This window comes from Adiantum capillus-veneris, chromosome 8, assembly GCF_014529385.1.
Source record: "Adiantum capillus-veneris isolate H3 chromosome 8, ASM1452938v2, whole genome shotgun sequence".
Classification (NCBI taxonomy): domain Eukaryota; kingdom Viridiplantae; phylum Streptophyta; class Polypodiopsida; order Polypodiales; family Pteridaceae; genus Adiantum; species Adiantum capillus-veneris.
The window spans coordinates 22,780,815-22,808,445 of NC_140938.1; the positions used below are offsets into that span (position 1 = coordinate 22,780,815).

At 43.2% G+C, this 27,631-nt stretch overlaps 2 protein-coding genes across 2 annotated transcripts in view; both read right to left on the reverse strand.

Moving 5' to 3' along the window:
• The window catches only part of LOC147451799 (putative protein phosphatase 2C 45), a 51,275-nt gene extending 35,403 nt beyond the window's left edge, over positions 1 to 15,872 (reverse strand). Inside the window, exons 1-2 of the mRNA XM_086517667.1 lie at positions 15,738 to 15,872; positions 15,497 to 15,614 (exon numbers count right to left, since the gene is read on the reverse strand). Coding sequence (XP_086373793.1) covers positions 15,497 to 15,614; positions 15,738 to 15,761 — 142 coding nt within the window. The 5' untranslated portion in view covers positions 15,762 to 15,872. The remainder of the gene's footprint in view (positions 1 to 15,496; positions 15,615 to 15,737) is intronic.
• A 4,171-nt stretch (positions 15,873 to 20,043) lies between these two features.
• LOC147451800 (uncharacterized) lies at positions 20,044 to 21,018 on the reverse strand. The gene is made up of 3 exons (XM_086519174.1): positions 20,892 to 21,018; positions 20,601 to 20,736; positions 20,044 to 20,504 (listed from the first exon to the last, which is right to left on the reverse strand). Exons 1-3 carry the CDS (start codon positions 20,967 to 20,969, stop codon positions 20,044 to 20,046), a joined length of 675 nt encoding a protein of 224 aa, XP_086375300.1. The 5' UTR covers positions 20,970 to 21,018.
• Between the last annotated feature and the right edge of the window lie 6,613 nt (positions 21,019 to 27,631).

A 27,631-nucleotide genomic window follows, 5' to 3' on the forward strand; every position in this document is an offset into this window, starting at 1 on the left:
AAGCTGTCCAAACCTGTCAAGGGCTGAAATTGCAGGTTTTCAACCCAATTTCGGCAACATAACGGCACCAAAATCTCTGTAGGTCAAAAGTACAAGTCTAGGACAAATTCCCTTGCATTTTAGAAGCTTTCCGGTGAGCTCACACTGAAATTTCCTGTTTTGGTCACTAATAGGTGCCCAGACTCTCATATAACCACCCCAAGGTTTCCCCGAAGCTTCCCAAGTGTTAATTTGCAGTTTAGGTGCGAAACCCTAAACCTGTAAATAAACACAGCAAGCTGAAAATCTCAGTTTTGGATCGTTTTGAGCAGAGTAAACACGTCTAAGAGTATCTCATGTGGAGAATTAGCAATTAGCAAATCCGATTCCTGTTCAGAATGCTCTTGCCTTGGGAAGCGCGCATAAAATCCACCCAGAAGACTGTACAGTCATTTGAGGAGCCCATTTAGTGGGGCATTACCATATGTGTAAGGGGGGGAGAGAGCAAAATCATCACGCTACATGATACAAGTGAGAAGGCAAGCTCTCTATCAAAGCTGTGAACCTGAAAATCCACTCAAAAAAATTCCAAACCAGCCCCCTCTCTCAATTTGGGCGCCCCCAAGCAGACCCTGTGTTTCCTGGGTGGTTAGTTGGTTGCTCTCCTGCTGACACGTGTCCATTATACCCCTTATGGTCTAGTTTCCTAACCCCTCCCAACTTATAAAGTTGTCAGTGACTTGCTGCGTGGCCCAAATTCCAGTTAGGTGTGCACATGCTGCCATACACCTGAGAATTCAATGCTAACTAGCCCGACCAATCACCGATTGACCGACCTAGATTCCTGATGACATGGCATGACCTCCCGCGGAGGGAGCAGATGACGTGGACAACAGTACAGCATTCCGTGAATCGCCATGGCATGCCCTCCGCATTTTGCGCTGACATGCCACATGGCAGGCTGTACGGATTTCCGCCATTTGTGCTAGCTGCTTTTGGGACAGTTTTTGGAGATCAAATGCTTTTGAGTTTATTGCTTTTGAACTGAATGCTTTTGGGGCATCCCTTGTAACAATAGATAAGACCCTTGGGGCCTCACTCTGCAGAGCATATGGACGCACAGTCTAAGAGCAAAGGTCCCTTGGGTTTCTCAAGCATTAATATAAAAATAAATACCGAAAGGGGCGCCACATTTTGAGGCCAATATCTCGCTAGGCCCTGTCAGCTCTACTTTAAATTGTGAAAAAGTTGTAAATTATTTTAAGTGATTCTCTCGTGTGTCGTGCCAGATTTCCGACTTGGGGTGCCCAAGTCCGTGACACCCGATGTGAGAAACCCGTTTGGCTACAGCCGTTTCACACCCCATGCAATGTCCACTTGCACCTTTTCAAGGGTTTCGAGGAAAACAAACCAAAATAAAATAAATAAAAATATGTAATACATATTTAAAGAAGGCAACAGGAAAAATACCCCTCCTGGTGACACCGTACAAACCAAAGGACGAGGCTACTAATCAGCTCCCGTAACGAGTTGACACCATGTGCCAGCTAGAATATCACGTGAATAGACTTAGCAAAACTGGAAAAGAGCTGAAAACTCACATTTGAGATCACTTTCAGAGTCAGGACTTAAAAGGTAGAGTCAGCTTGTTGGCCCCCAAATAGGTCCCTCTGGCAGATATTTCTTTAATAGCTGGGCTATGACTATTGTGTGTGAGACTACTCACTGCCAAAATAGCTATGAGAACGACATAGCCCTCGCACGGAGAAATGAAATGAAATGAAATGAAATGTTATATTAACGTCTTCAAAAAGGCCAGAATGACCTATGAGACCAAACTGATACAAAAGTGGTGAATCTATTACAAAGTCTGGGTACCTTAGTACTAAAGTACTAAGTGTGAAAAGTGTGAAAGTGTGAAAATAAATGTGAAAAACTAAATACAAAGTATTGAATAAACTTCTTAAGAGCATTTTGGGTGTCTGGCTAGAATGCTTCTAATCCTTTGTTGTAGTCTCCTCTGGTGAAGTGTGCTTCTGCATCTCGGTCGTGGTCGTCTCGATTTCCTAAGATCAATCGCCCTGTCAATGAGGGTGCCTTTGGTATGGATGTGGGTACTCCTTTGTGCTGGTTGCTGGTCTCTTGCTTCTCCTTCCCCTCCTGCTTCTCTCAATCCGAAGAAATCTGTGATCTGCCTCTGAGGCTGTAGTGCTCTTTGTCTTCTCATTAGATTATCCCTGTGCCGATGTATTTCCAGTAGGTACAAGCCTAAGCATCTTTGATCTTGGTATTGCATGACTTTATCTAAAGGTCCAAAGCCTTCTTTAAATAGGCAATGGAAACGCCCACGTATCTCATAGTATACGGTGCAATGGCATATGTAGTGTAATTCTGTCTCCGGCTCCATTCCACATAACTTGCAAATTCTACTCTCAGGTGGGATTCCACTAAATCTGCCAAATTCAATTTCCAGCTGGTGTGAGGATGTACGAATCTGACCAATAGCACATCTCAAACGATGAGACAGGTGGGTATCCATGTAGCTCGGGCGAGTCACAAATCCATCTTCAGATAGCTGTAGGAAGTTTTCTTTGTAGTCGGCCATCTTCGTGCCCAATTCTTGTGTAGGGTCTACCCATGTCCTCTTAGTATCCAACTGTATAAGATCCTGACAAATGATTTTATTAATCTCCGTTCGTATAATTGCCAGTGATGGAGCCTCAAGAGAGTATTGGTAGGGGGGTAATCTTTCCATACTGAACCCGTGTCTCTGAAACCACGAAGACAGTTGCGCATACCAGCATGATGTATCCCCTTTCATTGCTAACTGTCGAGAGGATTCGAGGGCCAATCTAGTATAGCGGCAATTATTTGTATCCCACAAACCATGTATAAAGGACACTGATCTGGTAAGAGCTTCAATTTCTATCGGAGGGGCAGCTAGTTCTGCTCGGATAATCACGTGTGGTACGGAGGCCTTAGCTCTAATCATTCGGGAAATCATAGATACCAAAGGTCTCTCCATTGGCTTCCAATTATCCTGATCCACAGATGGTCCCCAAATCTGGACCCCATAGAGCATAGCCAAAGCCACCAGAGTATCAAAGAGCCAAAGTTTTGTTCGTGGTTCCTGAAATTGCACTTGTGAACACATCCTCTCCAACCCTCCCAAGGCCGCAGAGGCTCTGGACAATCTAGCCTCTACTGCTTTCTTAAGAGTAAACTTCGGTCCTACAAATACCACACCAAGGTATGTGTATGCATCTGTGTACTCTACTGTATCCTGGCCATATGCAAATGTAGGTGTTGATCTCCTAACCCACTGCGGTGTGGTGTTAAACACCATAACTTTGGTTTTACCCAAATTCACCGACAGTCCGCTGTCCTCCATGAATCAAATGTTCTGCTACTAGACCCTCATGATCATATGCTCTTCTTGTCTTCATCTTATCAATGGCTTTTTCCACCATTTCCGTAGTAAAGAAAGTACTAGTAGCAGGGCATGGCTCTAGCGGATCTGGTAGTGGAGGCTGTCCATATACCATATATAATGATGTTACATATTGACCCCAAATCTCAGGAGAAGTAATCGTCGGAGGCGGTGAGTGCTCGTGAAATAAGCGCCAGACCTCATGTGAGTCCTGACTCAAGAAAAGCTGATATAAATCCTTCTCCAGTTTGGCTAAAAATGCCCTTTTCTTGCGACGTACTATACGCCGAAGAGCAATCCGAGACTGCTTATATGTGATGATCCCAAGTGTAAGCTCTTTTTGTACCTGGGTTCTCGTCTCTCTGCATTCCTCGTCATACCAACTGTTCGGAGGCATGTCCCAGATCCTCTCTTTGGATCAGGTTGAGTATGTGGGTATGCCTCTTGTGCTGCTCCATGTAGTATCTCTGTTAACTGAGAAGTAATCTCCTCTACAGTATATACTGGCTTGGCTGCCCACATCCTATTATAGATCTTTGCCACATAGACTGAATCAGTCTCTGGTGTGAAAGTATATCTTGTGTGTGTCTTCTTCCTTGGTACTTGAGAGGCATTGTATTGGAAGGAGATTGATAAGGTCAAGAGAGCATGATCCACTGCAATTCCAGCTGGTCTAGGTCCCACCTTAAAGTCCTCGATACTAGAAAGAAAGCTTGGTGAAGTCATGACATAATCCACTGTGCTGGCCCCATGCCTGTGCGGGAAGCATGTGAATCCCCCAGATAAAGGGAAATTCTCTAGACCATTAAGTATGGCTAAACCATGTGTAGTTGCCATCTCCATGAGATGTCTACCATATTCAGTGTGTTCTTTATCCTGTGAGTTTCTAGTAAGCCCCCTCTGTGATAAATCCACTTCTCTGAGCATTTCCTCAGAGGTATCATAGAATACTGCTTGAGAGTTGGCCGTTCTAGCATTAAAGTCTCCTAAGAGAACGATGTCTCCATCTCTAGAAAACTCCCATATGTCATTACTCAATATGGAGAAAGGGGACTGTCCTTTAGGTGAGGAGTAGACTGATGTACTTGGAGGGAAGTAGCATATAGCGATATATAGAAATCTATCTGTCTTGGCTCTCATTCTCACCCACATATACCTTGCTTGTTCATCTTTCCTGATGATCTTAGTAGTGGTTTCAGCTCTTCTTTAAATAAGACTGCTACTCCTCCTGAACCCCGGCTACCCCGTAGAGATCTTTTGTCTGGTCGACCAACTGTTTCCCATAGATAACCCTTCACATGTGGCATACGCTGTCCCGGTATCTGGTGTGTCTCTGAGTAGAAAACTATGTCTCTGTCCCTAAAGCTGTCTTCAAAGGCAACTACATCTAGCCTATACGATCCATTACAATTCCACGCCGCTATCCGGAGCGTCGCCCCATAGGTCTCGCACCGTCATGCTGAGCGCTTTTCCAGAACCACTACTTTCCCTCCTCTATAAAAGGCGATTTTCCCCTTTTCTCTTGCTGCCCTAATCTCTGGCATCAACTCTTGCATGTGTGCCACTTGTGCCAATGTAAGGTCATCTCCCAAGAAAATACCGGTTTTCTTAAGAGTTGGCCTCTTCTTTAGAAATTCTTTCCTTATTTCTATATTCGAGAAGCGGAGAATAAGTGCCCTATCCTTTACGTTTCCCTTCACATCGATTCCTTTCTTGCCCACTCTCCATGCACTTGTGTGAGTGGGCTCTGTGATGCCCATGCGTTGTAGCAGTTCCTTCACTTCTTCATCTACATTCTCTTTGTCTTTGACCCCTGTGACCCGCACATGTAGAGCCCGATTCTTCCTTTCCTGCTTTTCCTCAATGGTCATATTAATAATAGTGGAGGTAGGTGTGGTATTGGGCATCTGGGCCTTCCCTTTCTTCGCATCCTCAATCCATTTCTCTGCTTCATCAACCTTTTCTTGTGTCTTACAAAGACGTTCCGCCCATGAAGATGCCGTTTTCGATTTCTGTTCATCTCCTTCCCGTAGAGCTTTCATCTGATCCTTCATGTCCTCGAGCTCCTTTAGCACCGAAGGTTGGTCGTCTCCCTTCTCCTTAGTTACAGATTTGCAAGCCGCAAGTTCTCCTTTTAGCTCCTCAATTATTGCATCTTTTTCCCCCATTTGCTTTTCCATATTTGTTCTCCATGCTTCAAAACTTGCTACTGCCTCATCGATTTTCTTTTGCATAACGCATTCTGTTACATTTACTTCGGCCTTGATTAGGTTTCGTAATTCCGTTTTCAAGCTCTGAATCTCCTCGTTCTGTATCCCCCGGATCTCTCTCCTTAGTTCTCTCATCATGTCTCCATAAAAGGAGTTCCTGTAGCTCTCAGCGTTCGCATGCATTTCCTTCCTGATGTCATCCCTCATATAGTTTAGCTCTGATTTGAGCATCACCTGGACCTTCTCCATCATTAGCTCATCATGTATCCTGGAGGTTTTCCCCACTCGTAAGGATCCTGGTGATAGTACAGTATCTCTGTTTCTCCGTTTAAATGTAGCTGTTGTTTTTTTGGGGGTGGTGTAGCTATCTACACCCGGCCCTTCCCCTTCGGTAGGCGGATCCATCGAACCCGAGCCACAAATGTGGGGTAGGGTATTACGGTGAGGAAGTCCTTCTACTCGTAGAAGAGCTTGCAGAGAGAGCGTGTGTGCGTACGGCCCTCGCACGGCCCTGAGAGAGAGAGAGAGAGAGAGAGAGAGAGAGAGGGGGGGGCAGCACGATAGAGTTAAAATTAAAAAACGATAGTTAAAAAAGGGTTAAAAAGAGAGAGAGAGAGAGAGAGAGAGAGAGAGAGAGACAGAGACAGAGAGAGATCCGTCAAGATTTCAGCAATAGACAAGGCATTAACCTCAGGAATCTGGTTGAATGCATCAGAAACTTGATTACTGGATCCTTTTCTGAACGGATCTCAAGGTCAAACTCCTGCATAAGCTCAACCCATCTGGTCTCCCGGCCTCTGAGATCACCTTGATCACAGACACAACGCACAGAGTGATGGTTTATCCATGCAACAAAAGAAGAGCCATACAAATAGTGATGTCATTTCCTCAAAGCCTAAACCATGGCATGAAGCTCTTTTTCATACATTGGATAGCGCATCTCAGTGTCAGAAAGTTTCTTACTTTCAAACGCAACAGAACGTCCATCCTAGTACAGCACTGCACCAATCGCATACTCAGTAGCATACGTTTCAACTACAAAAGGCTTGCTAGGATCCACTATATGCAATATCGGCGCAGTAATCACCAAGTGCTTTAGTGTCCAAAAGCTCTCGTCAGAACGCTCATTCCAGACAATAGGGGGATTACCTTCACAATGAGGACCCAAAGTCTTCGGTCCTTTCACCGCTCCTTTTAAAAGTTGTGTAACCTCGATGAATTTGCAAAAGAATCCTGTAAAGCCTAGAAAGGACTTAACTTGGCGCACATTCTTCAGAATGGGCCAATTTCGTACTTTATCCAGCTTTTCAGAGTCGACGCAAATTTCATCACGAGTAATAATATGACCCAACTACAGAAGCTCTTTCTCAAAGAATTCGCACTTAGAAGCCTTAGCATAAAGCTTCTCAGTTCTCAGTACCTCGAGAACAACATGTATATGTGCCAAATGCTCAGACAAACTCCGGGTGTAAATCAAGATAACGTAGCAAGAGCGTCGGTCAAACCAAAAGGCAAGACGAAAAATCCATACCAACCATAATGCATATGGAAACCCATTTTAGGAACATCCTCCGGTTTGATTTGTATCTCATGATAGCCTAATCGCAGGTCTATCTTTGTAAAATACAATGCTCCATGGAGTCGATCTATCAGATCGTCCATACGTGGGAGTGGATACTTATTCTTGACAATGAGCTTATTCAACGCCTTGTAATCCACGCAAAAACCCATGGTGTTATAGAAACTAACACAGGCGCTCCCCACAAGGATTTACTTGGCCGAACAAAACCCTTGTCGAAATAATCTTTCAATTGTCGTTGAATCTCGTCCTCTTCGATTTTACTAAACTAATAGGGTTGCTTTGAAAAAGACTAACTACCAACCACCAACTCAATGGCATGATCTACTCCTCTCGAAGGCGGCAAACTAGAAGGTAGATCATTAGGGAAAACATCCGTCATGATTTCTCGGATAAGGTTGGATTTGGCGAAATCCCGAAGTTGAACAGAACATAAAACAGTTTTACGAAATTCAGTGACAGAAATATCAAGCACTAATGAATCAAACCAAGCAAATGGTACACATTGATAAAAGTCAACATCAAAAGACTTTGTAACATTTCGAAAGCAATAACAAGTGGTATTGCAAAACCATTATTTACAAAAATCTGACTACAAAGTGAACAAATACATGAGGCATGTCTTGTTTAACAAAAACAAGAGTGTGATGTACATAGTCTATATACAATGTGTCTTGTTTATCATAAAACCATGGAATTCCTAAAATAACATCTATTTTGTCCAATGATGTGAAAATCCAAGGTCTCATTGTAATCAGCTAGCTCGAGCGTCAAAGTCAGGAACCATTTGATTCCATACATCCGTATCCTTGCCACGAGCCATCTTCACGCGATACTCGTGGTCATTCTGCAAGCGCAGTTTCTACATCAATTTTGCATCCACAAAATTGTGTGAGCTTCCATTATCAAAGAGTACGGTCACGACGGTCGTGACCATTGATCTTCCCGGGAGTTATCAAACACTTTGGTGCTAAAAGTACAATTAGTGCATGAACTATGCGCCAGATGATGGATTTCAACTTGAATAACATAAGAGTTACCTGCGATCTCGGGAATCTGAACCAAAGGGTGTCCCTGCGGTTTCTTGGACTTCTTCTTGGGGTAGTCTTTGATTTGGTGGCTCATCTTGCCACACCCGAAGTAAGCCCCCTTCTTCACTGCATCAGCAATAGCAGCATTCCTGGCTTTCTTCTTCTCCTGAGAACGCCTCGACGGTGATTTGGACCTCACTGGAACCCAGGCCGCAAGTGCCCTCGCTGGATTGGTGATTTGAACTTCTTTTCTTCTCATAATTCGCTCCATTATCAAATGGAACGTTCTAGCCTTTGCCACAGCGTCCTCAATGTCAGTCGGGGCTTTATCTTTGATCAAGGCCCGACTATAGTCTTCGTGCAAACCCAACAGATACATTTACACAACATGCCAAGAATCCACCTTGCAGATTGGTGATCTTAACTTCTTTTCTTCTCATAATTCACTCCATTATCAAATGGAACGTTCTGGCCTTTGCCACAGCGTCCTCAATGTCAGTCGGGGCTTTATCTTTGATCAAGGCCCAACGATAGTCTTCGTCCAAACCCAGCACTTACATGTATACAACATGTGAAGAATCCACCTTGCATAAGGTGAGCGCTTCTTTGTGATGCTAAGTTGGCTTTATCTGACAGAAAAATAATTCTAAATGAATTATTGAATTAATTAAGTGAGAGGGTTTTCTCGCTTGGAACACCAAGGAGAAATAATTCTAAATGAGTTATTGGAATTTTAAAGTGAGAGGTTTTTTCTCACTGGAGACATCCGAGTACAGAGTATTCCTAGTACGTCATTCAAAGTAATGACGGAAGCACTGAGAACGGGAATATCTGTGAGGCCACCAGGAACGGGTACTTTTAATGCGTCACATCGGATAGGTGACAAGGAGCATCGGGAAGTAGTATCCGACCATCCGGGAACGGACATCTCTGATGCGTCATAGGATGGGTGACATACAGCATCGCGAAAGAGATTGTACCGTAAGTTCGGTAGCAAGTGACTAGGTGATGGGTATTCCTGATGCGTCACAAGGTGGTTGACGGGTGCATCTAAAAGGGGATATCCATAGTCGAGAGGAAATTCCAAACTGTGTTAGAATTGTGCACAAGGAAAAGCAAGCACTTGAATGAAGATGGGTTCAGAGAAAACTTTGAGGAAAAACAGATGCTTTTTGAGAAAGCGGGATTGCTTTTCGGGAAAGCAAATGCTTTCCCGCGAGGAAGTCTATGTTTGCATTGCAAAGGGACACCTGGGAAGTGCTGTGAAAGCATTGTTTTTAACTTATAAGGTTTTAATGAGTTTTTGGGCAGATTCAGACTATTTAAATAAGGCAACAAATCAGCGAGCGTTTTCTCTCTCTCTTTTTCTGGCAAAACAACGAAAAACCAAAAAAAGAAAACGGCCGCAATCTCTACGCGAGCAGCCTGCGCTTAGCTATTCGTGCCGTGGCAAGGAGCTATAAAAGCATCACATGCCCTCACTTAGGGAAGAAGATCAGTTCTTGCAAGATGTTGCTGCAGATTTCATCCGCAAAGAAGACGTTGCCAGTGATGCCCATGGCTGCCCCAAGTGTACCAGATGTCGCCAGGACCCAGTGCGCGAGGTCCCTCGCGAAGAAGTGCCTACGGAGCGTGTTTCCATCGCGACAAGCTGCTGTTTTTCTCTTTTTTCAGCCCATAAACATCGTAGACGGGGCTGATTTATGAGAAGGAACCCGAGAACACACCTCTTTTGTGTGTAGGATTGGAAGAGAGGAGTTTCTATGTAGAGATCTCTTCCAGAGAATTGCTTTTCGAGAACCGAGTTGCATTTTGAGCGTCGAGATTTTGAAGGTAATGTATTTCATGTTATGATCTCCAAGTATTTATTTGCAGGTGTACTTCCTCTTAGTGAGGGAGTAGGAGCAGAGGAAGGCATGAGCCTTTGCAGGGCGCTCTAAGAAATTAGAGCTAGATCAGCCCATGGGTTTCGTACCTGGGTTTGGGAAGTAGATCCACGGATCCAAGAGTCGTAGACTCTCAAGATGTGATCCGGAAGTTGAAATTCCCAAGGGAAGGACTTCATGTCCGGGAAAGCAGAGTTATTCTGCAAGAAGAGGACTCTAGAACAGAGTCGGAAAAGAGTTGCAGGGATGCCATGCCCTGAGTCTGGAAGGTGAAATCCAAAGGCGAGAACCTTGATTCTTGAGGATTTGGAAAAAGGAACGGAAGTTCCTTGGAATAGGAATTTGCCCTAGGAATAGGAAGCCGAGGCTTCCAGGAACCATCAAGTCTTATTCTAGAACGAACATGGTAATACGTTCGGTTCAAGTGCTTGTATAGACTTCTCCTCAGTAATAAAGATACTATTATGGGGGGGACTAGCCCATCTTCTGGTCCCCAGAATTGTGTCGATCTTCTCTCTCTCTCTCTCTCTCTCTCTCTCTCTCTCTCTCTCTCTCTCTCTCTCTCTCTCTCTCTCTCTCTCTCTCTCTCTCTCTCTCTCTCTCTCTCTCTCTCTCTCTCTCTCTCTCTCTCTCTCTCTCTCTCTTTTTGTGTGTGTGTGTGTGTGTGTGTGTGTTGCAGTTGTACGAACGCTCCGGATTTTGCGCTGACAGTGCTGACGTGATAGATTTTCGCAGAACGCGCTAACAATGTTGACGTGGCAGTTGTACGGATTTCCGTGATTTACGCTGGCAACTTTTTGGCATTGCTTTTGGACCAAAAGCTTTTGAGTTTGAAGGCTTTTCATTTAAACTGCTTTTCATAGGCCAAGGGCCTTTAAATATGTGCTAAGGGCTCATTCTCTGGCATGCTTCGTGGAGAAGGTGCAGAGTCTAGAGTATCGGCTTGTACTGTGTTGATGCAATATAAAGAAATACCGAAAGGGGCGCCAAGGTTTGGGGCCAATACTCTCTGGGGTGGAATTCCGCCACTCCATGTCGCGTGTCATCTCTCTCTCTCAGTTCAGTTGTTATTGAAGTGCTAAAAGTCTGTTCACTCTGTTCTTTTCTATGGACACGTGGTGCCCGTCTTGTGACAGTTGACCTGTAGGTTGCTCTCCTACTGCCATGTGTCCAATTTGCCCCTTTAGTTTAAATCATAGTTACCCGGAACGCGGAACGCGGAAAGGCGACGAGCCTTCCCGCGGAACGGGGGAACGGCAAGGGGTCTGGAACGAGAACAGCGCGGAACAGGAGGCATAAAAAACACCCAAATAATGCAATTTTTAGCGTTGTGTGTTTGAATACAAGTAGTATTAGAGTCCTTTGACTCTAATACTCACAAAAAACATCATTTGAAAACCATTCCACCTTATTATGGCTTGATTGCATTGTGTGGTGATGCGTGTCATAGTACATTCACAACAGACACTCTGCATGCTTGAGATAGAGAGCTTGAGAGAGGCTTCACTTCTTGAGACCAAGGGAGAGAGAGCTTGAAGCCTTGAAAGTTGAGGGCAAGCCCAAGAGAGAGAGCTTCAGGATAGAGCTTGAGAGCTTGAGGCCCGAGCGCGAGGGTAGAGCTTGAGAGCAAGGAAGGGGAGAGAGCCTTGAGGCTTGTTGCATTTGTGAAGGAAAGGGGTGAGGGGGGAGCAATTTATAAGGAAACACACACACACACACAAAATCTACCCCTTTATGCTTTCTTACCATTGCTACCGTTCCGGGACGTCCGAGACGTTCCGGCCCTGCCGTTACGGTGATGCCTAGTCTGCCGGAACGCCCTGTCGTTCCGGGCATCTGCAGCCGATCGGAACGCCGTTCCAAGCCCTGGTAGGGGCGTTCCCCGGTACAAGGAAGGTTAGAGGAAAGGTTGAAAGACGCTATTTGGTGAAGTTCAAGAAATATCTATCTTTGGATGCTAAATGGATGGAAGAGTCTGAATTGGTTGATTCACCTCTACTATTGCAACTATATCTTAAAGCCTTTCAGATGGACCCCACAATGACTTGATGTCGCCTTATGGAGTAAAAGGGCATGGTTCATGATGCTCAAAGGAGTAGTTAAGCATACAGAATGTGGCTAGAGATGTTTGTGCTTCAGAGTACACCTGAAGACTTCTATGCTTTATATATGTGTGGTAGCCAAGTTGGTGGGATTGTGTAATCATCCAACGCTACATTTTCGGAAGCATGTATATCTTGGATTCCCATCATAGAATATATGTGATGTCGGGAGATATCAGCATGTATTATTGGCATGTAAGCGAGGTCGCTTGCAGTATTTCAAGGGTGGGGTGTGTCATCAGGAGGTGTATTTTTCCTGTTGCCTTCTTTAAATATGTACTACATATTTTTATTTATTTTATTTTTACTAGTTTTCCTCGGAACCCTTGAAAAGGTGCAAGTGGACACTACATGGCAAGTGTGAAACGACTGCAGTCGAATGGGTTTCTCACACCGGGCGGTCATTCTTGGACTGGTCGGGCCAATTAGCACTGAATTCTGATGAATATGGAAGCCTGTGTGTGCCAAATGGAATTTGGGCCACTCGACAAGTCACTTACAACTTTATAAGTTGGTGGGAACTAGGAATTTAAACCATAGTGTCAATATCTGTTCAAGAACAAGAATCTCATCCAATTCTTCCACTTCGGGCTATTCCTCACCAAGCACATTCTCTCGCATCACCAACAAAGGGCCTTAGAAGGCTGACATGAAAGCATTAAGTATTTTCCAGCCATCTGGTAGCTTCAACCTGTAAGCTACATTGCTGATCTTTTCTAAAATCTGAAAAGGACCATAATATCGCACACTGAGCTTTGGAAACAAACGTTCCTTGCTAATGTTTGGGCTACGTTCCACTCGTTCCCTGTTACACTGGATCCCTAAGAAGCTCCTCATTTTACACGCTTTCTTTAAAGGTTGCGAGTTGTGAATAGCCTCGACCTTGGCCACATCCACCCAAACACCCTCGGGAACCCCTCAGAAGACACATGAAGAACTCACTCTGCGTAGCGTGGATCTTTGGAATAGGCAAGAGGATGCTCCATGAGGCTGTTGACTTCGTTTTCCCATGCCTTCTCCATGTCAAGCAGAGCATGCTGTGTCTCGAGCTTCCCTGCTCAGCCGTCATCAATACCAGCTTCATCCTGCTCTTTGTTCACCCTCAGCCTCTTCTTCTACTTCCTCTTCCACATCCTCATACTCCTATTCTTCTTGATGGTTAGGAGGTGTCGCTTCCATGGTTGTTTGCTGTAAATCTGGATTGGCGGGCTCTTTCTAAGAGAAAAGTCAACTGGTGCTCTGACACCACTGAAACCAGCGAGTCACTTAACAAGGCGTTAAAACAATGCAACAATTCCACAACTAATAATAGAGTAACAGCAAATTGAACTGAAACAGAACGCTTTAGTCAAAACACAATGAAGTTGAGTTCCCCACTTAGAGAGATTTTCTCCTTAACAGGTGCTCCTTGCGATATTGATTTTTATGTTGATGAATTGTCCGGGTTATAACTGTTCATGTGAGCCCTCTCGTATAATCTGAGTGCTACTCGCACCCTCACCTGTTGCCTATGAGCACGTGGCCTCGACTAAGTCGTTAAAAATCATCTACTATATACAATTATGCCTAAGAGTACATAATAACTGCTGTTGTTAAAATAACTAGCACCAGAAAGCACCCGAACATAATCTGCCATACCCAAGCTGCCATGGCATCAACGACAACGCCAACAATCCATGTGAATTGTACAAATCCCCACAAAAGTACATAACAACTGCTGTTGTTAAAATAACTAGCACCAGAAAGCACCCCAACATAAACTGCCATGTCAACACTAACCAAGCTGCCATGTCATCAACAGCCGTGCCAACAATCCAGATGGATTGGACAAATCCCCACGGATGGCAGCATGTTTTGAGGTGCGTTTTCCGATTCTCTGTTCTACTACCATCGGGTCTCCGCTCCTCAAATGCCGTTGCGCCACATCATCATCATTTAGTGATAGACTCGAGTCCTCTTACTCAAGGAAACAAATAACCAATTTCCCACACTTCTTATTCAAAAGAAAGGATAGAGAAAATGTTGATCACAATTGAAATGGAGAGAGCGCGCGTGTAGGGGCAGAGACTCACACGTCCCCCAAGGTACTCAAGGACATTTTGTCCATAATAGAGGTGTAAGCCCTCTAATATATTGACACTAATGAATCACTCATGACCGATTATAATGCAATCAAATAGTGCCTCATAACATGGATGTTAAGGCCACCCCTCCAAATGACGGGGGGGTGTCCAATGTCCACTACAACCAATGGGGCTAAAGCTTACACAGGCTCATACACAAGATGCACTCCTGTTGATAGTCTCCAGTGCACGCGTGATCTACATGTTTGCATTTGTTGTACCTAAGGGTGATGGAGGGTGTAGACTTGGAAAGTGGGTGCCTTTTCTTCCTTGAATATTATGTATTATGTATCTACATGTAAGGGAGGGTGTGTAGTTTTGGGGGTTGGAAAGTGGGTGCCTTGGCTTTTTGCTCCCTTTTCCCTACTTTTAAGCCCTACTTTGATTCGCCAGCTGCCACATCATTTCCAGTTTGCAAATTAAATTCTTCAAGACACTTAAGCCTTGTCCCAAATGCTATTGGTGACAGGAGCCACTTTGAATAGGAAACTATATATCGTTTCTTGCAACACTGATCAAGTTAGGATTTGCTTGGTCTTGGTTGAGTCATCTTGTCAGTGAGTGTCTTTTGATCCCAAGCTACAAGTATGTGCCTTGCTTTTAGAGAGAATTAAGCGGTTCGATATGAGCCACTTTATGCAATGCATTCCTCTCAAATAAAAAGGTCTCTCTTGCTTTTTCCACATGAGAAAATGTTCGGGAAAATGCCCGGTCCTAGGAAACAAATGGGAGAGAATTTTCTTTTATGGTAGTGCGTAGAAATGGCCATCTCAATCCAATGGCAGAAAACCACCCAGTTCTGTCTAACGAAAGAAGTGGAGAATCATAGCATAAGGAGAAGCCAGACTATTTAGTTACTCTCTCATCAAGAGCAGGGTTATACAGAAAATCATATCATTTAAGGCTTGGCTTGCACATATGATTCTCCAGACACATAATAAAATAATCTTTGCATGTTTGCACGAGGAAACAACAGTTGCGCTACTTTTATTTGAGACAGAAGATAATCTTCGAATGGAAATCTCACTAACTGGGAGGGTGCCTGTCTAGGAAGCTACATTAGCATTCTAAGAACATTCAAAAAGGGTGATACCAGACACGTTCATTAAAACGAAAGAGAGGGCAATGCCATTAAGTACAGGAGAAGGACTCTTGCCTGAAGTAATTGAGGCCCGTCTCCAAAAGCAGTGGCTTGCTACTGATCCACGCATGAAAACAGAACTTTCACTTCGCTTTAGAGAGGCATTAAAACTGGCAAAGGGCAATCCGCAAGTCTACGCGCACACCACACATAAAACTGTTCTCTCTCTCTCTCTCTCTCTCTCTCTCTCTCTCTCTCTCTCTCTCTCTACACACATACGCACGCACGCACGCACGCACATTGTCGGGGCGCTTACTTGTGCACACAGGTGCGCAGCCATTCTCTCCACACTTCCTTTCGCAGCGGCGAGAAGAATACAGTCTATCTGCGCGGCCACGTGGCGGAAACTGGAACTAGAGTGCTTCGTTAGCTATGTTGAGATCGAACAAAATATTGGAAACTAGAGAGAGAGAGAGAGAGAGAGAGAGAGAGAGAGAGAGAGGGGGAGGGAGAGAGAGAGATTTCATGAAAGAGTGTTAGATTTTTTTACTTGAGAGTGTTTGAGATACCGATCGTCGTGGTTTAGTGGTGTACCTCCGTATAAATTGGTTATCGATCATAGTGCTTCAGAAGGGTACCTCGCCAAAAATCACAAGGAGTGTTAAGAGTTTTGTCAAGCTCAATGTTCATGATCATACAAAATGTCAATGTTATTAGATTGTTTGTTGTTCCGATTTTATGTTTTAAACAAAAAAAAACATGCAAGTCTCTTTGCATGGGGGAGTTTGCACAGTCCTCCCCAATTTTTATAATACGAGGGAACGTGCCATTCCCACGGCAGCGTGCAATTTTCAATGTGTTCATTAACTGCATTCTCATGTCAAAAATCAGAAAATGATAATGCTTACTCACCGCACGATTGAATGTCTATCGCCAATGGACTTCCTTGCATCAACGATGTTGGGCATCTCTTGCCCTTAACCCGCTGCAAGAGACGACATCCCTGGGAGAATACCCTTTAAGAAGATTTTTTGTGCTATTGTGAGAACACCACATTTTGTATACATATCGATCAAACCACCACTAAGCATGAAATCGTACTCCCAACAAACGTTGACTAGCGATCATATCATGAATTCTAATATCTATGGTTGTGTATGTGATTGCATCTGTTGACCCGCATGCCTTCCAGATTCCTATGTAGGCGTAGTTGATTGCATCTGGATAGAGACCCTTCCTGCGATCTTGTGGCGGCGTTCCGCACAAGAAGCTCCTTGGGCGCTTTTCGTGCATTCTAAAGAGCACCATATGTGACGTACACATAGTCCCAGGCAAAGCCAAGCACAACTTCTTTCCTGTATCGGTCATTGGCCTTGCTCTTGTTGCGCATATCCCACAGTGAGTGCATTCAAGGAGTCCATACTACAGATAGAAAGATGAAAATAGCCTAGAGTTTTCTGCGCTTGCTTCTGCGGTGTGTATCCCGCTACCAATGCATTGAAAGAGACGCCATTCCCATCATTTAATGCATTCAACAAGCAACATTTCGGGCAAAATGATCATGAAGAATATTCCCATGTCATATTGCATCTTTGAAATTAATTTCAGAGCTTCCTCACCTGTCCTTGCTTGACATAACTGGATATAAAAGCACTCTAAGAGACTTCGGTTGGTGAGAAACAATATAATTGTGAATTTTTGTGCCAATACAAGCTTGTGGAGCTACATGGCTTCATGCATACATACATGATTGCATCTGGAGAGAGGCCCTTACTTCGCATCTGCTAAAAACAAAATAGAGCTTTCTGGCCCTAGCATTGTGGAGCAAATCATGCAATCAACGCATTCCAAGAGTCCACACTCATGACATGAAGCTCCTCCAGCACTTGCGTAGAGCCACATGCCTTGAAGATGAAAGTATAGGTGACTGAATTTGGAGAGATATACTTGCTTTGCATCTTTCTTGCCCTGCTCTTGTTGCGCACATCCCGTAATCAGTGCATTCCAAGGGGCAACATTCTGGACAAAAAACTTCTCTAGCACTTTTTGTGCTCTCTCAAGCACACCACAATTGGCATACATATCGACAAAGACAGTCCCAAGCATGGCATCTTCTTTCAACAGCCATGTTCTTGTTGTGTACATCCCGTAATCAATAATGCATTTCAAGAGGCAACATTCCGAACATGCCTTTATGCATGCATACATGATTGCATCTGGAGAGAGGCCCTTGCTTTGCGCCTACTAAAAACAGAATAGAGCTTGTTGGCCCTGCCCTTGTGGAGCAAATCATTCGATTAATGCATTCCAAGAGTCCATACTCAGAACATGAAGCTCCTCGAACACTTGCGTAGAGCCACATGCCTTGACTAAATTTGGAGAGATATACTTGCTTTGCATCCGCTAAAAACAACCTAGAGCTTTCTTGCCGTGCGGGCTCTTGTTGCACACATCCCGCAATTAGTGCATTCCAAGGGGCGACAGCCCGGAAAGAAAACTGTTCTAGCACTTTTTGTGCTCTCTCAAGCACACTACGTTTGGCATACATATCGACCAAGACAATCCCAAGCATGGCATCTTCTTTCAATAGCCAAGTTCCTATTTTGCACAACCTGTAATCAATCCATTTGAAGAGGCGACATTCCAGAAACGAAACTCCTCAAGCACTTTTTCTGCCCATATCAGCTTCTTGCGTGGAGCTACATGCCTTCATGCATGTATACGTGATTGCATCTGGAGAGAGGCCCTCGCTTCGCATCTGTTGAAAACAAAATAGAGCTTGCTGGCCCTGCCCTTGTGGAGCAAATCATGCAATCAACACATTGTAAGAGTCAACACTCAAGACACGAAGCTCCTCGAGCACTTGCGCAAAGCTAGATGCCTTGAATGAATTTGGAGAGATATACTTTCTTTGCATCCGCTTAAAACAACCTACAGCTTTCTTGCCCTGCTCTTGTTGCGCACATCTCGCAATCAGTGCATTCCAAGGGGCAGACATTCCGGACAGAAAACTGCTCTAGCACTTTTTGTGCTCTCTCAAGCACACCACATTTGGCATACATATTGATCAAGACAGTCCCATGCATGGCATCTCCTTTTCAACAGCCATGTTCTTGTTGTGCACATTCCGCGATCAATGCAGTTCAAGAGGCGACATTCCGGACAGGAAGCTGCTCAAGCACTTTTTGTGCCCATAATAGCTTCTTCAGTAGAGCTACATGCCTTCATGCATGCGTACGTGATTGCATATGGAGAGAGGCCCTCACTCCGCATCTGCTGAAAATAGAATAGAGCTTGCTGGCCGTGCCCTTGTGGAGCAAATCATCCAATTAGCACATTGTAAGAGTCCACACTCAGGACACGAAGCTCCTCGAGCACTTGCATAGAGCCACATGCCTTGATTGAATTAGGAGAGATATACTTTCTTTGCATCTGCTAAAAACAACATAGAGTTTTCTGTCCCTGCTCTTGTTGCGCACATCCCGCAATCAGTGCATTCGAGGAGGCGACATTCCGGACAGAAAGCTCCTTAAGCACTTTTTGTGCTCTCTCAAGCTCACCACATTTGGCATACATATTCACCAAGACAGTCGCAAGCATGACTTTTCTTGCATAGAGCCACATGCCTCAAGATGCATGCCTAGGTGATTGCATCTGGAGACAGGCCAGATGCGAAGCATTCCAAGAGCCCACACTCCAAAAAGGAAGCTCCTTGAGCTCTTGCATAGAGCCACATGCCTTCAAGACGCAAGTATAGGATGCTGAATTCGAAGAGATACACTTGCTTTGCATCCGTTGAAAGCAACCTAGAGCATGATACGCTTCCCCAAGAGCATCGGACCAGGTATGGGCTCATTAATTCTCTCACCCATGTCAACGGCGTTGCAAAAGGTCAATGGCCTTCAAGGTGCAAGCATATGCATTCAGCAGCCTCTGACTAACAATATAATTGTGAATTTTTGTGCCCATACAAGCTTCTTGCGTAGAGCTACATGGCTTCATGCATGCGTACATGATTGCATCTGGAGAGAACCCCTTGCTCCGCATCTGCTAAAAACAAAATAGAGCTTTCTGGCCATGTCCTTGTGGAGCAAACCATGCAATCAATGCATTCCAAGAGTCCACACTCACGACATGAAGCTCCTCGAGCACTTGCGTAGAGCCATATGCCTTGAATGAATTTGGAGAGATATACTTGCTTTGCATCCACTAAAACCAACCTAGAGCTTTCTTTGCTCTTGTTGCGCACATCCCTCAATCAATGCATTCCAAGGGGCGACATTCTCGATAGAAAACTGCTCTAGCACTTTTTGTGCTCTCTCAAGCACACCACATTTGGCATACATATCGACCAAGACAATCCCAAGCATGACATCTTCTTTCAATAGCCATGTTCTTGTTGTGCACATCCCGTAATCAATGCATTTCAAGAGGCGACATTCTGGAAAGGAAGCTCCTCAAGCACTTTTTGTGCCCATATGAGCTTCTTGCGTAGAGCTACATGCCTTCATGCATGCGTACGTGATTGCATCTAGAGAGAGGCCCTTGCTTCGCATCTGCTGAAAACAAAATAGAGCTTGTTGACCCTGCCCTTGTGGAGCAAATCATGCAATCAACACATTTCAAGAGTCCGCACTCAGGACACGAAGCTCCTCAAGAGCCGAAAGATTCCACATGAGACTATCAATAGCCACCTCATCGCCGTTTAATAACATAGTATTTTGCGAACACGCATTGGTGACCTCAACAACAGATTGTTCGCCATCAGTGGTGGCAGGTTTTCCTTTGACTTGTTTATCATGGGTGATGGTTCTCTTGCGAAGTTTTACGAGCACGTAACCTTTGACACTGTCTACGGTGCATGCTTCCATAAAATATGTGCACCCATCATGATGCTTAGCGATATCAATTTGCTTCCCTTTCCATTTTTTGTACGTGAAATACACTAAGGTATAGTCACTGTTCTTTTTCACCACCGGTGGCCCTTGTTGCTTCCAATGATAGTCATCCTTGGTAAGCATCACTCTTTTCCCTTTACTCGTGTACTTGCAACATACTACCAACAAGTATGTGTGATCATTTGCTACATCATATGATGAGAGAAAGACGAACCCACATTTAATGAAGTTAGAAAACTTCCAAGTCCACTTTAAAAAAAAGAAAATGTGCTTTTCTCTACCTGTACAGACATCCCATGGATACTTGAGAAAGAAGTCCTCATTCACTTGAATGTTTCTCAGTGACATTGTTTTGAATGCATAATCCCGTATAGTAGGCACAAGTGATTCCAAGGAGGGCACATGACCACATTTTCTCTGCATTGTCGTACCTTGAGACATTAGAGAACTACATGATAATACTAGAGTGATCTTCATGTGTCGACGGACTACGGTTTTGGACCGCGCATCCATATGATTGGTACTTGGTGATGACCTATACATCCAGATTGCAATGCTTCACTAGAATATACCTCAACAGAAGACGGTGGGGATGGCGGACTGTCCCGCTGAGGTGGTTGCTGGCGTTGGCGTTCCAGAGCAATAAGCATGACATGCTCTTGGCAGTGGCGCCATCCCACAGTATTGCGAAGGCCTGGAGTTTTTTAACGCTGGGCTTTTGACGGCGTAGTTTTTTTCAGAGCTTTTAAGCGTTGGAGCCACGTGGGCTAATGACAGGCCAGGGATTGCGAAATGCTCACTACGCTAACAGAGTAACAAGCTGCAAGGCATGTACTTTTTCTTTCTTTTTCTTCTTCTTTTCGAGAGAGACCTACAAGTTGAAATTACATTACAACTCACGCATGAATTTTATGAGGTGGAGCAGGCGAACCCATCGTATAGACTGTCAAGGGGGTATGAACCCAAGACCTTGGGGGCAAGAGGCTCTTGCTCTATCAACTGAGCTAGCACTCAGTGACCGACATGCACGTTTTAGCCTCCAGGATCAACTAGAGCTTCTCATAGAGTTGGTTATGATTCACGATTATGAAGGGGACAAGCCCTTCAAAATCGTAATCTTTCACTAGCATAACATCAACGTTCAAAAATATGGCTCCTCCTTCTGTTGCATTGGCATGCGTTGATTCGTTGATTTATGAGCTTAAAAAAGCAACCCAATAAATAAGGCAGCTTCCTGTCCCAGAAATAAATAGAGTGAATCGCGATTTTGCAGCTTTTCGGGTGACCATCACTAGTAGTGTGCAACAGTTCTCTCTCTCTCTCTCTCTCTCTCTCTATATATATATATATATATATATATATATATATATATATATATATATATATATATATATATATATATATATATATATATATAAATGTGTGTGTGTGTGTGTGTGTGTGTGTGTGTGGGGCTTGCTACACAAGTCAAGCATAGACAGGAACAGCATGATGAGTGGTCAAAAGCAGCGAGTTCTGTGTTCGTGACTGGACTAAAAGCCTCTACTCAAAAGAAGCATCCATACCAACTCAGTAGGAAACAAATTTAGCCCCATAATAGTGGGTTACTTCAGAAAGACGCATATTGGTGAGTGTGTATGCCAAATGTGAAAGCATCAGACTTTCTTGTCGAATGTCATTACAATTTGATTGCAGGACATGCCCAACATGGTTGTGGCAAGTAAAAATCTCTTGTTTTCACTAGATGCGAAGGGAAGGAAACACAATTGCCTATGCTTGTGCCTTGAAGGCATGTGGCCTTATGCAAGATGTTGGCATGGGTGATGGGTTGTTTCACAAAGATGTTGTACTTGGCATTGCTTTTGTCGATATACCTCAAATATGGTACTTCGAGGAGAACATGAAAAGTTGTTGATGAGCATTGTGTCCAAACCATCATCTCTTGGAACATGTTGCAAGGTTCTTCATGAGTTTTGTGTCTGAATTGACTTCTCTTGGAGCATTACAAGGTATGCCCAACATGGTTGTGGCAAGGAATCTTTGTGCAGTTTTCACCAAATGCGAAGGGAAGGCCTTTGCATCTAGATGCAATCAACTATGCTTGTGACTTGAAAGCATGTGGCCTTATTCAAGACGTTGACATGGGTGAGGAGTTGTTTAAGAAAGTTGTTGTGCTTAGTTGTGCTTTGGTCAACATGTACGTCAAATCTGGTGCTTTCATGAGAGCATGAAAGTCTTCATGAGCTTTGTGTCCAAACTATCGTCTCTTGGAACATGTTACGAAGTTCTTGATGAGCTTTGTGTTCGAATTGTCTTCTCTTGGATCACGTTGATTGCAAGGTATGCCCATGGTTGTGGCAAGAAAGATTTGTGATTGTTTCACCGGGGATGCGAATGGAAGGCCTCTCTTCAAATGCTATCACCTACGCTTGCATTGTGAAGGCATGAGTTTTTCGTTCCTGACCAGGCTAAAAGCCTCTGCTCAGAAGAAGCATTCGCACTAACTCAATAGGAAAAAAAAATTAGCTCCACAATAGCAGGTTACTTCAGAAAGGTGCATATTGGTGAGTGTGTATGCGAAATGTGAGAGCATCAAGGCATGTGGCCTTATGCAAGATGTTGGCATGGGTGATGGATTGTTTCAAAAGATGTTGTGCTTAGCAATGCTTTGGTCGATATGTACCTCAAATGTGGTGCTTTCACGGGATCATGAATTTTTTGTAATGAGAATTGTGTCCAAATTGTCATCTCTTGGAACATGTTACAAAGTTCTTGATAAGCACTTCTCTTGGAGCATTGAAAGGTATGCAACATGGCTATGGCAAGAAATCTATGTGCTATTTTCTCCATATGCGCATGGAAGGCCTCTCTCTAGATGCAATCGACTATGCTTGTGCATTGAAGGCATGTGGCCTTTTTCAAGAGAAAGTTGTTGTGCTTGGCAGTGCTTTGGTCAATATGTACGTCAAATCTGGTGCTTTCATGAGAGCATGAAAGTTCTTCATGAGATTTGTGTCCAAACTATCGTCTTTGGGAACATGTTACAAAGTTCTTGATGGGTGTTGTGTCCAAAATGTCTTCTCTTGGAGCACATTGATTGTAAGGTATGCCCATGGATGTGGCAAGGAAGCTCTATGATGTTCTCACCGGATGTGAATGGAAGGCCTCTCTTTAAATTCTATCACATATGCTTGCATTGTGAAGGCATGTGGCCTTATGCAATACATGTGAATGAGTGAGAGAATTCACAAAAACATTGCTAGTGGACTAATGTAGCGAAAGTTGCTCGACATGTATGCAGAATGTGGTGCCCTCACAAAAAGCACATAAGTTCTTGATGGGCATCCTCTTCAAAATATGCCCAACATGGCTATTTCAAGGAATTTATGATCTATTTTCATGAGTTGCAAAAGTAAAGCATGCATCTCTGCAGATGAAATCACTTCTGCTTGCACCTTAAAGGCATATGGCCTAACGCGAAACATTCACATGGGTGAGAGAATTTGCAAGTGAGATTGCTACTCGCAAGTTGTTATGGAAACATGTGTTTGGCGGTGCTTTGGTTGATATCTAGGCTAAATGTAGTGCCATCTGAAAGCATAAATAGTTCTTTGTGGGCATCCTCTTTAGAATATCATCACTTGGAACACATTGTTTGCAGGATACTCCTAACATGGTTGTAGCAAGGAAGTTTTGAGCAATTTCAACTGAATGGAAAGGAAAGGCCTTTCTCCATGTTTTGAAATTTGGACATGGACAAGAGAACCCACAATGAGATAACTAGTTTGGGGCTATCGAAAATATATGTCATGCGTGTTGTGGTGCTTCGATCGATGTGTATTCCAAATGCAGGTGCCCTCAGAAAAAAATAATTCTTAATGCTTATCCTCTTTAAAACCTGATCATTCAAAGTGTGTTATGCCATCATCCAACATGGCTGTGGTAGGGAAGCTTCGGGATGTTTTCACCAGTTCCAAAAGCAAGGCATCTCTCCAAATGTAATCACTTCAACTTGCACCTTGAAGGCATATGGCCCTACGTCAAAGATTCACATGTTTGAGAGAATTCCTAATAATACTGCTAGTCATGGGCTTTCAAAGCTCAAGTTCTGTTTTTCTCTCTCACGCTTCATAGTTTTTGTGGTTAATGAGTATTCTTTAAATTTCATTTGTTTTAAGGAAGCTTGAGGGCTGCTTTAACCAGATGTGAAGTGAGCGCTAGGCGGGGGCAGCTGTTGGAGAAAGATGGCATGCTTGATAGTGCCTCTCTCCAGATGTAGTCACTAATACTACTAGTCATTCCTGATAATACTGTTAGTCGTGGGCTCCCAAAGCAAAGATTCTCTCTCTCTCTCTCTCTCTCTCTCTCTCTCTCTCTCTCTCTCTCTCTCTCTCTCTCTCTCTCTCTCTCTCGTTTCATATGTCGGTTGTATGAGTACTTTTTCGTTTGTGTCCATCCAGAGTTAGAGGCTATACCTCTTTCGGAATTTTAAGTGCCGCTTATCGACCTAGCGAAAGCAGCCTGGAAATTTCATACTATCTACTGCCACAATAATATTGATGCTCATAAAAGATTTTATTTTTTGGTATCCTCTTTTTATATTGTTCAAAGCTTGTCTTTATCTTTTAATTACCCTAAAAAAATGCCTTACACCTGTATTGCGTGTACTCTGAGTAACCCTCTGCAATACTTCTCTTTTATTAGCCTGGGTGCACGTTACCCTCTGCATGCATATAGTGGGTTTGCAGGAGCGCTTGTGACTCGACACTTGCATTTCTCAACCGGAGAGAAATCCCTTGAAACAGGATCTTTAATGGCGACCTCGATTACATGAATGCTTGGCATAATTCGGGTCCCTTCTGCTATGGCGGAGCATCAACATCTATAAAACCTTCACTAATTTACATTATGTGAGTACTTTACTCACTTAGCATCGTGGTTCTGTGATTACAACTTGTGCGTTCAAAACTTGTAAGTTGTTGTGACTTGAACATGTCTAAAAGTATGGAGAAAATTTTGGTAGAGTCATCATCCTCTCCAAGTCTACAGGTTATCTATCTATTCGGCACTCATGTAGCCTTTAAAAATATCGGGCTGGATTGGTTTGGCTAAAATGAAGGTGCTTAAATTGAATAAATGGTAATCTTTGTTTGTTTAATCTCTGGCTAATTGGATAAATTTTTGTTTAAAGATGATGCTCTGATTCGGGGAAGTTTGTTTTTGGTTGGAATCTTTGAAGAAATTGAGAAAATTTACTATTGCTTAAACTCAGGTCACTGAGGTGCTGCCAGGTCTCTAAAATATTAAGAAGATTCAATGTCTGGTTACTTTTGTGCAACCAGATATTGGAAAAATTTGTAGAGGTTGTTGAGCATCACATACCCGAATAATGTAGTGTTTTTTAGGTTGTTTAAATCTTGAATACTTTTTGCCTTCATACATCACTTGCCCGCTTGATCACCACTTGCAGTTTGTATATATTGCATACTTATGGCTATGGGATACATCTTGCATGTTATGGTTTGGGTCACCGGCTTTAAAATAATCTAATCATTGCTCCGTTTAAACTTACCCTTTTTTGCTCTCATTATATCAGTGCATAGGAGGATGATTGCATACCTGCATGATGCTGTGAAGAAGAATATAAAAATGTTATCTCCAGCTAGTGTGTAGATATCTATAAAGGGCTGATGGTATATTTGGTACTCGCTAGTATGTGAGATGGTCTTTGACTAAGCCTGTGATGGTCTCTGGCCTTTTTTATTCTAGTTTTGACTGAATGCATTTTCCAGGGAGTTAGACCTTCCTGGCTGGTCTTGCTGTGATTTTATCATAACATATTAGACATTTAACATGGGGTAATGGTATTATGGCTACTCTTTGGAGAGTGGGAGGATGACTTTGGGAAAATACTTCAGCCGATCTTTGGTTTTTTTACTATATCTCTGGCTTGTACTAGTTGGACCATTTTTAGCTTGATGCTATGACCTGCCCTGTTGTGCAGGTTATTTTTCAAAGAATGGCACTTTGGCCTGCACTATAAAAACATAATTTCTTATTTGTCCGCTCTTTTTTTCATAATAAGAAGAACAAATCTGTAGTTTTTTTGGTTTAATTTTGGGTAAACAACTGATGAGAGTGATTTAATTATATACTCGATTAGCGAGGATTAAAACAGGTATTTAGTACTGGCTATATGGAAGATTATGTCGGCTATGACATAGGAAGAGAATCAACTGTTAATAATGATGGTATTTCAAAGGATTTAATTGGTTCTTAATTCTGGTATTAGTATAGTTTGAAAAATTCCAAACATTTGTTTCAGACTCCTCTGGTTGGTCTGTTGGTCATGTACTTACTGTGTGGCTCTGATGTATGTTGCTTTGGCTTGCGCTAATATACTACAGATGCCTTTTAGGCTTGTAAATGAAATAAGATTCAAGCTCGAACTTTGTTCAGACATAACCAGGCGGTCCTTTATCTCTTCAAGAGGTGTTTTAGCCATTTAAGATCTAATATCTAGTGTAGAATTATATGTCTCGAGCTAACTTGGGCTTGCTCCTATGGGGTTAAAATCTCCCCGATCTGGTTAACGAATGAGTTTGGGATCTTTTCCATAAAAACCTAGTTTTTTTATAATCTTTTTAAAGCTCTTGAAACTAAGGTTAGGCATCGGAAAATTTTATAAAATAAATCTCGAACCAACTTGATATATAGTAGCTTTGGGGGAACCTCACTCTACGGATAGATTGGCTAAAAACCAAGCACTCTTATTTTGTTAAAAAAAAAACAAAATACATGTAGAGAACTGTTTGTTTTTTCATTGCGACATGGATAACAACTGGGATGCCCAACATCACCTGCGTATAGTCACGTGCTAACGAATTGTTTTCTTGTGGCTATGGGTGCAAGTGAGGGCTACCTTCTTTGATAAAAACATTCTATTCTATGTGGTTGATGACTTGTGGCGTATCTCTTACCTTGAAGCAACATACCCAAGACTTTGGGATTACTTTCTCCCATGTTGTACTTTGTTATCTTCATTACCTTGTACACAATTTATTTCAATTGCAAATAAATTATTGTACAAACCCATTGTATTTGCCTAGAATTATTGGTTTGTGAACATGTAGTGTTCATTTGCGTGTATATATCTATTTAGAACTGCTACACACACAATAAAAGCAAAAGAGTGATTGACTTGTCTTTCTCTCTCAGACCTTAGTTCTAGTTCTAAAAGCCTATTATAGTATAATTTATCATCACACAGTCTCAGTGGTCCCCTTTGACTTGACTGGTGAAAGGTTGCTAC

Excerpts from the sequence above, each read along its gene's own strand:
- LOC147451800 (XM_086519174.1), bottom strand. The coding sequence starts at position 20,969 with ATGCTTATTGCTCTGGAACGCCAACGCCAGCAACCACCTCAGCGGGAC. Across the intron at positions 20,737-20,891 it reads CCCCACCGTCTTCTGTTGAG|AGAAAATGTGGTCATGTGCC; the intron begins GTATATTCTAGT and ends ACGACAATGCAG. Across the intron at positions 20,505-20,600 it reads TCCATGGGATGTCTGTACAG|CAAATGATCACACATACTTG; the intron begins GTAGAGAAAAGC and ends CATATGATGTAG.